Raw genomic sequence first — 12,462 nt, forward strand, 5'->3', positions numbered from 1 at the left:
ATGTACCTAATGTATATAACAAAATTTAAGTATACATTGAAGTAGGATATTAAATTTCGGAGTTTGCAGGTTTATATATAGACCGATTCAAGCTTCTAACAAACTCATATTGCCAAGATACTACTTGTTCTCCATTGAAGTAGTTTTTGTACATATTACGAACATCTTTCTCCGCATTTGATGAGTTTCCTCCTCTTAATGCTTATAACTTTGGTAATAGAGTACAGTTTCACCAATATATCGGTTGCCCTCTGCTGTCTGGATATTTTCTATATCGACACTTTCCCTAATGTAATGTTGATTTTTGCGCATTAAAAAGTTATGCAGGTAGCAGTAGGTCATACGAGTAGCAATGACTTATGTTTCATGTGAATATAAATTGCTCTTGTTATTTGTTATTACTTTTACAATATGGAGTTTATTAATTTAATTTAAAAATAAAACAGAGACACAAGGGCTTTGTTTCATTAATCATCTCGTATTACTTCTCGTTAATATCTTTCAATCTCTTTGAAGTCATTTAATATCTTATAATAATAATAAAGTTACACATAATAATTATTTTAATTATTTAATAGTTTTAGTGTTTGGCAACCCATCTGTTTCAGTTAAATTCTTAAATAAACTTAGGGCTAACCATCAGATCACACTCAAATGACAAGCATGCGAGAACCTTTTCGAACTCTATTTAACGTTCAATGCAATTGCGAAAAATTTTCGAAAAATTTTTATTTCTGTAGCAATGCTCTACTTCCATGTGAGATTTTTAGTTTAAGTTCCGTAAAATCAACAGCACCTATAACACCAGGAAGCATATTTCTGCGATCATGTACTACTGCATTTAGAGCAGTAAGATATTATGTTGATTATACATTTCTAAATCGAAATAACAGAAATTTAAATCAACAAAAAGTTTTGAAATTAAATAGATGAGTTGCCAAACACTAAAACTATTAAGTAATTTAAATAAATATTTTGTATAACTTTTTTATTATTATAAGACTGGCGATTGGTACTTAAGCTGCGCTTTGAGCTTTCTGTGGGCGTCTCTTTGCGATGAATTGTATTTCAACAGTTCTAGTCCCATGTTATGTAAAGGCTAACGGGTACGTTAAAATTTCGCATTTTATGAAGAAAATGCATGTTGTGCAGAGTGTCACATAAGTTTGTCAATTTCATATTTTGATTATTACTTTCATAGTTTCTGCTTGTGTCCAAATTTGAAAGGAAATATATACATACACGGCTGAGTGATGAGGCACATAACCGAAATTATACCAACATTTGTTTTTTCACTTACTCCCAGTTTTTTAATTTGTATTGAAAACAGCAACAATTTTGATTTTTATTTGCCTGTTTCATTTTACATAACATCGTGACAGACGGTAAATCATCGATCTACGCCGATGTGCCCGTAACAAAATAGCCAGTTACTTGTTGAGTTCCCATGACCCGAACACGACAAAAATTGTTTGCAGGCGGAGCAAATTCACGTTGAATTCTGAGTGATACACAACCTTCAGAAAATTGAGGAAAACCAACAGTCGAAGGAATCATCCTCCATCACAACAATGCAATATCCAACACACTAGTTCAAATAGAATTTTTGAGCACTCAAAAGGTCCTACCAATTGGACTATAATTGGGACTATAAAGTCACTCTCAGCAATTATTCCAGTTCCAAGAGTTTCAAATATTTTTTGAAAAACTTGGCTTTGATTTTGACTATTCTGTTTAGGTGTGTAGTAAATTCCTGAGAGAACTAAAGTATTATAAATGTCTTCAAGTTGAATCATAGTTAATTGAAAGTGTTCCTCTATGTGACTTGCAGTGCAGCACATTTCATATTTTTATCTATAGATATACCTTATGGTAAGGTATTCTTCTTCAGCAGAACAGAGTTAAGGTTGCTGGTGGGATATTTAACTGGTCACCATGAACTGAGTTATCACTTTAATAAAATCGGTCTGTCGAAAAAGATAGATTATCGACTCTGATTAGAAGCAGACAAGACTTTCAGTCAAATTCTCTTTGACTGCCTAGCCTTGATCTGGGTGAGGAGGAGGTCACTGGGTCGAAAACTACTCTCCCTTTCTGACATTAGGAGATCCTCAATGGCTGACATTCTGGCTTTCATTCGGAAAGCGGAATGTCTTCTGTTTGGTTAGGGTCTGTAACAGCACAAAAGATCAACCATGTTCGCAGTGCTCCGCTCCGTTGGGAGCTGGTACCCTATTTATTCCTATTCCTATACAAGTGCCACCATAAGCTTTATCATTTGGATGATTGGTGCGAAAACTCTGGTAATTTGGGGTTTTTATTAAGTTCTTTTTTAAAGTGTCTCCGAAACTATTGTCACGTCAATGAAATTTTGACAAATGAATAATATTGATGTATGTGTATATCGGATTCGCATTTTAAAAAATAATATTAAAGTTATTTTTGTTATCCATTCAGTTCAGTTACTAATAATGTGATAATGTTATATTAGCTATGTTAGTCATCTGCCAGATTAATTGTTTTATGATGTCCTAAGTTCAGCTAGTCCTTCTTTTGTACATTGAATCAGTATTTGTTGCATTTTTATTGACTGCTGTTTTGGGTGTAAGTTAATATTGGGGTTATAGGATAGAATTTTATGGGTCTACTATTTAGGATTTGTTATAATTACGGTCGATCTTGTTCGTTTATAGGTGATAAGGGTTTTTTTTTGGAGTTGAAAATCACGATTTTTAGTGATTTACTTTATAATTTTTAAAGTTTTGAAGATAATATTTTTATTTTATTTTTACTTTTATAATTTTTAAAGTTTTGAAGACAATATTTTTATTCAGTTATCAGTTAATGATTTCTCTGATGTAATATCTTCGAAAGTATTTTGATACTATAATAAGCGATTTTTAGCCATTTCTTTTAAAGAAAAAAGTCGCTAAAAACATCGAAAAATTCTTCCTGAGCCAGACAGAAATATTGGAGGAGTGGGTTAAACTACTGACCATCTTTAATATGCCCAAGCTAACAAATTTAATTAACAGATTTTTGAACCTTAATATAATATTTATTTAAATTAACTAATTCATAGTATATATTAATTTATTTTTTTTTTTTTTTGTATTTATAAAAAACACTTTGCTGACACTTATATTTTCGAATACGTTTTATTTTTTTGTTCTTGTTTTTATACTAAATAAATTCATTTTTATTGTAATTCAATAAATAATTTAATAATGAGGTTTTTTGAAAAGTAGTAAACTGCAAGAATAAAATTTTTTATATTATTTTATTTAATTGAATTTTTGGCTAACCATACAGCTGTTTTGAGTATTGCCAAATACCCATCATCAATGGTCCTGGAAATAATTCTTATATTTAATTATTCGTAAATAATTTTTTGAGACTGCAATTAAAGTTCAGAGTCAGCGCACCTTAACCCACTAACCCAAAGCCGTACTTGACTTTTATATTCGCATATTTTTCTGGAGTTTTGTTACTTTGCTGCGAAAGTTTTATTAACAAATTCACTTGCTGTGTTTATGTTAGAACAAAATCATAAACCAGCTGTAGAATAATTGAATTAATCAAATATATTTTTATTTTTAATGGTTAAATTTCAATACTATTCTGTTTGTAGAGGCATTATTTGTTGCACGCTTTCATATTATTCTTTCTTGTGTATAAGACCTAATCTAGAAACGCAATACCTAAAAAATCATGCTAATGTTACTCCATATATATTATTACATTTATTTTATGAATATAATTTTAAAATAAACATCATTTTAAAGACCCCTATTGATTTTAATTTTGATTTTCAAATTAAAAAATCAGAGCTAGAAAATTTTATACTTGTTCAATTATATACAAAAACTTGATATGCTATTGCAGAAATTGTGTAGAGCAGGGCTGTCCAAAATACCGCCTGGTCTAGACAGCACTGATATAGAGTACAATTGAAACTATATCGTTACTATATCCTTAATAATAATAATAAAACCAAAAAAAAAATCAATAAAAAATAATATACGAAATCGTATATTAAAATGTTAACATATGTTTCTTTAAGTCCAATCATAAACTACAATTAGAATGTTACGCAGTGGCGAATAATGCATATGCGTTAATTTAATGTATATATAAGACATACATATATAAATAAGACAAGATATACACTTTTTTATATATACATATATATACTCTATTTAAACTGCGTCCCAGAACTATGATAACAAACGAGTATTTCTTTATTCCACCAGTTCAACAAAATTAAGTCTTTTTCTAAATGCGAACTCTAAAAAATCAATTTACAATTTAGACAGTGTGCCTGCAGCCAAAAGGGAGAAAAAATATTCATGCTGCGTATTACGATACATAGAATATAATATTCTAATATTCATATTTTATTTTATTAATGTGAGAAAAAATAGAGCATAAATATATCGAATATGTACTTCGAATAAACATTTTGCGGGCAACTGCTCCCAATTCTAACTATTAATATTCATTGTATCAAAATATATGTTATAATCTTTTTCGACGAGTGTCGCAAGTAGTGGCAGCTTCAGCATACCGAATGAATGAAAAGGATGGCAAGACACCGCGGCACTAATCGGCTGCCGCTAATAAAATTCGCGGCGAATACCAGCAGTAAAACTATCTTTGACAGTTGCCTTTCAAGTCTCTTTTGTTTTTATCCGCAGTTTCTATTTGATTTTCCATCTAATAAAGATCAACAAACAGTCGTAACAAAAAATACTTTTTGTGTGCAAGACTTTTTTCGAAGAAACTTGAGTTGATTTAGTGAAGTAAATTAAAATCTGAATAGTTTAAAATGAATTTTAAACCTGAATTAGCACATCCGAATATTTTAAGTTCTATTAAATTAATTCGACTGGTGCGTTCTTACCCAGTACTTTATGTTGAAGGCTACACTGACAAAAATAAAAAAGATGCCGCATGGGTACAAATATATCAAGAGTTTTTCCCAGATTATTTATCATCAAGTGATTATCAGAAAAAAGCAATTGGTGAGTACATTTGCATACAAAAACTTCATTAATAACTGATTGTGTAATGAGAAACATTTATGCTTATAAACCTTCAATGAACGATGTAAGTTATTAATTATATTTGTTAAATGCATTTTTATATGCAACTCTATTGTATTAAACATTTACTATATATAGTCAAATAAAATAAATAAATATCTCGATATTAAAGAATTATTATTATTAATTATATCACTTTTTGACGTGCTGTAGTAAATTTGGAATAATTTCAATAAAAGGCAATACAAATTTTACAATTTTTCATCACAATTTACTTGTATTACACAGCTCGCAAATTTAAAATGTATTTCGTGTGTTTTGTACCGTTTCATGTTAGGGGTTGATTGAAGATGCTTCGTGCAAATAAATAGTCGACCGTGTTTTGATATAACCTAGCTATATACTTTATTTTATTTTTATAAAACTCTTATAAATCAAGACAGAAAATACAGCGTAAGTCACGGCACATAGCCTTCAACAAATTAGTTTAGCTGATCAGATGTGCACACGTACCTAAATTTCTCTCGATATAGTTTGATATATCAACAAACAGTCGTACGCATAAATTTATCGATATATTACAGTTGCACTTCGATTAAGGCCGATTGGAGCTCTTACTATGCATTTAAAACGAAATCAATCTGAAATAATAATTTCATAATAATTTTTATAATAATAATTTTTTAACATAAATCATTAAAAAAATACAATTCTATTATTTTTACTATTATTGGAAGAATTCTACTAAATTATAACTAAATGGGATGAAATGTTGAAATTTAGTTAACATTTGCTTATATTTTTTCCGTGTATTTGTCATTTTATTTTCAACGCTTGTTAGTTCGCCCGCACTGGCGAAAATTTTTGTTGAGGCAGCAAGTATTGATGTTCGCTACAATGGCCGCGGTGCGCAGTGAGCATTGGCGAATGCTGCTTGTGAAAATGAGATGCATATAGTTTTTTGCAGTCTTCGCTGTAAATTGTGCTGTGGTGAAGGAAGATTTGTAGTGTACGCGTTTATTTTGGTTGCTGGTTGCTGGTCGCTGGTATTAAAGTGTAGTAGCGTTTTGTGTATTGGTGTGTAATTTTCTAGCTCTGTAAGGAGTATTGACTACAAAATGAAAAATAAAAGTAAATCTGGTTCCAAAACTGAGTTCTTAGAAGTAAATTGTGTGAAATTAATTCAGTTAGTACGTAGCAATGAAGTTCTTTATAAAAGTGACAATAGCTTGTACAACGATAAAATTTATAGAGAAAAAGTATGGGAACGTATCTATGCTACTTTGTTTCCAAAATATTCTTCAATGGACGAAAAAACGAAGGAAATTGTTGGTGAGTTACTTTGTTGGCCGTTGCTTAATTTTTTAAGTTATTTCAGAGTAACCAAGAATTTAAACTATGTTATGCTTCCATTGTTTTGTGTACGCAATATTCGCCGTCCTATTATTCTGTTATTATGCGAGTTCAGTTAATACACACCTAAATTATTATAAATACCATACGAGAACTTACTTAAAATTGTTATTTTCTAAAATAAGTTTGGCAATAACAGGGTATAACTAACGCACCAACTTTATCAAATAGACTGAATATGAGACTTAAAAAATGTTTGATTGATGGTTCTTTTGCATGTCAGAAGACAAAACGAAGCGTTTTGATTTAGCAAACCCATTATATGTATGTTTACATTTGGAGTACAATATAGTGTTTTAAGGTTTTATTTCTTTATTGCTCTCTTAGGTTTGTACATACGTTACATTGTTATTAAAATAATATTATACATATTTAATGAAATGTAGACTTAAAAAAAATAACATTTTATTAAAAATTATCATTTTGTACCAGGATCAAGCGTACGAAGACGTTGGAAGACGTTGCGAGATTCAATAGCACGCGAAGTTAAAAAGAACGCAACGGTTGAAAATTATATACGTAAAAAGGAGAGTCCAATTATTGCTGAATTAGAGTTCCTTATACCACACATTAAGAGTTCACATTGTGCCAGGTAACGGTTTCGAGTATAAAATAATTTATTTTTTAATTATTCTTTTTATTAGACTTGCTGAAGAGCTTGGTTTACGAGATACTGCTAATTATTCGTATGAAACCGAAGATCCCGAAGATGAAGAGTCAAGTAGACTAATTGACCTAACTGAGGATTATGACATTAAACCAGATATTAAAATGGATGCATCGTATGAAGCATTTGGTAATAGTGTAGATGAATCCACTGATATATATCTCGCAGATGCACTTATACCTGCAGTTCAAATGAATGTATCAGATGCTATTTTTAAGGAATCAACAAATAAAGACTTAGACCAATCACAAAATACAGTCAGTTCAAATATAAATACGACGATTTCTTCACCAGTAATATGTAGTAATCCTACTTCAAGCCAAAGTGTCTTAAACAGTTGGAACACCGAATACTGCGCTGTAGCGCAGTATAAAGAAGGTGAATTTATGAATTCCACGGTACTTTGTCCTAGCCCCATAAATGAAGAAAAACACGTTGACGATAATAAAACTTCAGTACAACAGAAGAAACGTCCTCGGTTGGAACATGAAGAATCAACGGAACTACAAGCAAAGATTTTACAGTTGCTTACCAATTTAGAGCGCAGAGAAATGAACGAACAGCGAGCAGAAAAAGACAATCAAGATGAAGATCGGATGTTTTTACTCTCTTTGGTTTCAGACATAAAACGAGTGCCTCCCTCAAAAAAAATGTTGATTAAAGCTGAAATTGTTACAGCTATTGCACGTGCCATTCCATAGAAATGTATTTTTAATTTCTTAAGATAACTATTAGAAACCCAGCACCAAATATATATATTTTATAACCAATCATTAGCACAGTAGTAGAGTTATAATATTGTAATATCTTGTCCCATTTCTAATATAAATGGGCTTTATTTTGATAAATGATGCAATTTTAGTGTGTGAGACGACGAATGTTATGTATAGATTTTAATTTATTTACCGTATATATGATTTGCATTAATAAGATAGAGAATAACAATTATTTTACGAAACTTTTAGCAATATGCAAGGGATTGAACCAGTAAACTTAGACTGAAATAGATGATAGCAAAGAATAATTTCAGATCCAAGTGCTGTGTTATGGAACTAATTTTTAAAGTGAGTTTATATTGGAATGACAATGCGTATTGGTTCAAGATATTCCATTTAATATGTACATACACGTAATTGATGTAGTCTGTAGTGAAACCGGTATTATTATAGGAGTGTTCAAAAGTGTCCCGTAAAAGGTAAAGCTTTGTGTATAATTGTTTTTGCCGAATTACCGAGGCATCAGTTGTCATAATTTTTCCGATATTCAGTAAAATATCGGCTAATTTTTATTGTAAAACGTTGCACAAAATTTAAATTTGATTTAACATTTTAAGTATTTGAACAATACAATAATAAGCATGTATAAGATATAAAATTAAAGAAAATAATATCAATTATTTTATAGCTACTTTATAATCTTGTTTCAATATAACGTAATAAAATTTTACAAAATTATCAAAACTATGATAGAATAAGCTTAGTCAAGTGATGTTTTTAATTAATTAAAAAATAAATGTTTGCTATAATTCATCATTATTCAAAAATCTTTATATTAATGACATAGGTTCTTTCATCATAATTTACTCAAACAAATTAATATTTAATTAACTTAACTTTAATTTTCATTACACTTGAGATTCTCTACAAAATGTGATCTAAGGGAATTTTTTTGTGTTTTTGTGTCAAGATTGACAATTTCTCAAGGTTTTGGTATTCTACACTATAAATATAAAGATCTTTTCTTGATAAATTGCCAGAATGAAAATTGCTCTTGTACTGTTTGTATTTTTGTATAATTGTTATCTGTATGCATAATAAAGTTTTAAAAAGCATAATTACTGAATTTATAATTATTTATTAAAGTATTATTAATAACAAGCATGCAGCTCTTTTGTTTCAATCATCCAACAAATTTATATCGAAAGGATTAGGAAAAATATATTCAAATACTGGTTAAGGAATAAGACGATTTCGTTAATAAATTTACAAATTAAGTGTCAAAACACAAAAGTTTTAGAGTTTCTTTGGTCAACATTTCCTCTTCTTAAAGAAAGAAAGCTGTCAATTTTTAAAATAGTCAAGAAAACCTATAATTTAGATCAATCAATCTAATTGTGTTGGCAGGAAAACTGCTCTATGAAAGCACTGTTTTAAATTGGAGTAAGTGTATTCTTAGCGTTTTGCATTGCTTTAAAATCAGAATAGACTATTGACCTTTTTGAATATACACAGATCTGAAAGTAGGTGTATAGAAGGTTGAAAGACATTGTATAATAGAATAACATGGTGTAAGATGGAAATATATAAATATGTTGAATATAATGTGAGTCCAGTGAAGGAATGTTTTCCCCGAAACGTGGAGGAGATATGAATCAAGAGAACTATAATTTGTGTGCACATTTTGTACATGACAATAGATGGGCGACATCGTGTAGCGCAGAGTTGCAACTGACCTCACATGTTAGTATTTATGCGTGACAAGCAACTGTTCAGTGTGTTCTTAATTTGCAAGCCTAGATCTTGATGCACAACAGGTGAAAGCCTGTTAAGTACTACGTTTTTAAAACCGTGATATTGAAGATGATACTTGCAGTATGAAGGGTTGAGAAATTATTTTGACAATAGCTGGTTTTGTGCCTTGACAAGTATCATTGGATACTTTGATAAAGATGGTTAACATCATATTAAGTATGTAAATACATACAATTATTTTTAATATCAACAATATTTAATTTGTAATGCTTACATAAATTGTCAGCTTAATACCCTTCTATTTGAGTTCGAGGACGCGCACAATGGCGTAGCTCTTCGAATGTGATCCGTTGGAGTTTGCCCAACAGATTTTTTAGGGTCTCGAAGACTTGTAATACTTCCGTTGTTCATTATAAATCTTGTGATTATTGACTACACATCGCTTTAATTGGTCTTGATGGGGTTTGAAGCAACTAACAGATGTCTGACTGACTACTTTCGAGTAGTTTCGTAAGTAAACAATATCGAAGAGATTGTATTTATTGCTTTCCGAATTGGGGTTTTCGAAAAGCTCGAAAGTTTGAATATTTGGTTTAATGCTGTGTGAATGGAACGGCCATGTAAAATTTCGACTAAAGATTTGCCTTTTGTGATCGAAACTAATATTTTGTCATAGCTTCACTAGTTATCGACTATATTCGTCTTTAGTAATCCTTTGTAGTTGCATACGAAATACTCTGACAGTCTATTTGAAGCTGGGTGGAAAGTAGCTGTCGTGATGTGTTTGATACAATTATAATGTTAATTGTGAGCAATCACCACTGACGATGCGTTCCGGATGACCTTCATCGCAAAAATTTGTTTTAAAGCAGTAGCATATCAACTTAGCGTAGATTCTAGTAAAATCTATATGGATACGATCCCAAAGTGGTTCAGGTATTAACTAGGATGCATTGCCAATTTTTAAGCTAGCATTATATACAGTGACTCCATCGCATAATCGGACAAGCATTTGTTCGATATAAATGTGATTTTTATGTGAAAATATGATTTTTTTTTGCTTTAATTAATACTTAACATACTTATCTATCTGAATTATAAAAAAAAACAAAACATTTCTCATAATAACTATTAATTTAAAGTAAAAAACAGAACCAACACAATTTTTTGGACTCAACGTATAATCGGACAAAATTAAGCATTCATGCTAAAAATACTGTTATTTTACAAATATGCACTTCAAAACTGCAATAATAATTGTCAGAACAATGTTTTTTACATTAAGATAAATATAAATTATAAATTATATAATTGTAACATAAATTAGTATTAAAATAGCACCAAATGGAAAGCAATCTACTGTCGAAATTAGGCAATTAACAATTAAATTGAATTTCGAAGGTAAAACCGTTGGAGAAATTGTCAATTTAGTTGGAATAAGTCAATCTACTATTCAAGACATTATCAAGAGGTCCCATGATGAGTTTAGGCTGACCAATAAGATCAGAGCAGCTTAAGGCACTATATTAAATGATCGAGAAGAGCATTCGATATTGAAAGAAATGAAGAAAAATCCTTTCAAAAAGACCTTAAATTATCATTAAAACCCCGCCCTGGAAAAGATATATGCTTAAATACTATCCGCAATACATTACATAAATTCGATTATCACGGAAGAATTGCCAAAAAGAAGCCGTTTATAAGTATTAAAAATAAAAACAAAAGAATAAAATATGCTAAGGAATATTTACTAAAAACAGAAGGCTTTTGGAATCAGGTAAATTGATGGTAAATCATCTTAAATACATTTTCATTGATAATTTTCATTTTTTTAAGGTTTTGTTCACTGATGAAAGTAAATTTCATCTGAATAGATCTGATGGTAAGATGTTTGTATGGCGTAAACCAAATGCAGAAATCAATCATCACAATACAAAAATAACTATAAAACATGGAGGAGGCTCTGTTATGGTTTGGGGTTGTATGTCGAGTGCGGGAGTAGTTTTTTTGAATTTTATAGATAGTAAAATGGACAAATCTGTATACCTCGACATTCTGAAACAGAATGCAAAGCAAAGTACAGAGAAGTTGAGTATCGCAAAAAAATTTTAATTTTTATCAGGACAACGATCCCACGCATACGTCAGGCATAGCAAAGCATTGATTGATCCATAACTGCCCCAAACTCATAGACACACCTGTACAGAGCCCAGACCTTAATATAATTGAGTATTTTTGGGAGGAATTAGCTGAGAGAGTGTACCAAAAAAAAAATTAACACAATAGTACAGCTAAAGCAGGCTTTACTCGAAGCATGGTACTCAATTGAGCCAGAAGTGTGCCAAAAATTGGTAAAATCAGTTCCAAATCGTCTTCAGGCCATTCTGGATAACAAAGGATATTCAAAAAAATATTAAATGCCACATTTCTGCATTTTTAACACGGATGCTTAATTTTGTCCGACTATACGTTGAGTCCAAAAAATTGTGTTGGTTCTGTTTTTTAGTTTAAATTAATAGTTATTACGAGAAATGTTTTATTTTTTTTTATAATTTAGATGGATAAGTATGTTAAGTATTAGTTAAAGCAAAAAAAAATCATATTTTCACATAAAAATCACATTTATATCGAACAAATGCTTGTCCGATTATGCGATGGAGTCACTGTACATATATACCAAATAGACAAGTTTGCTGTCTTTATCTTCGTTAACATACCAGTAATGCTGATGTAAAATTGATTCACTTTTAGCACACTTATTCAAAAGTTTTAGAACAATATACATGCATATATATATTGTGTATATATAAAAGTGTATTGTATATAAACAATACACAGTTATAGTTAGTAAAGTAAGGCACTTACT

General features: G+C 30.3%; 1 protein-coding gene across 1 annotated transcript in view; it reads left to right on the top strand.

The window, feature by feature from the left end:
- Positions 1–7,895, top strand: part of LOC119689941 — a gene marked incomplete in the record, with an annotated part of 11,198 nt that extends 3,303 nt beyond the window's left edge. The window contains 3 exon segments of the mRNA XM_038104892.1: positions 5,223–6,377; positions 6,891–7,050; positions 7,103–7,895. Coding sequence (XP_037960820.1) covers positions 6,164–6,377; positions 6,891–7,050; positions 7,103–7,826 — 1,098 coding nt within the window.
- Positions 7,896–12,462: the final 4,567 nt, after the last annotated feature.

Source organism: Teleopsis dalmanni, chromosome 1 (assembly GCF_002237135.1).
Source record: "Teleopsis dalmanni isolate 2A chromosome 1, ASM223713v2, whole genome shotgun sequence".
Taxonomy (NCBI): Eukaryota; Metazoa; Arthropoda; class Insecta; order Diptera; family Diopsidae; genus Teleopsis; species Teleopsis dalmanni.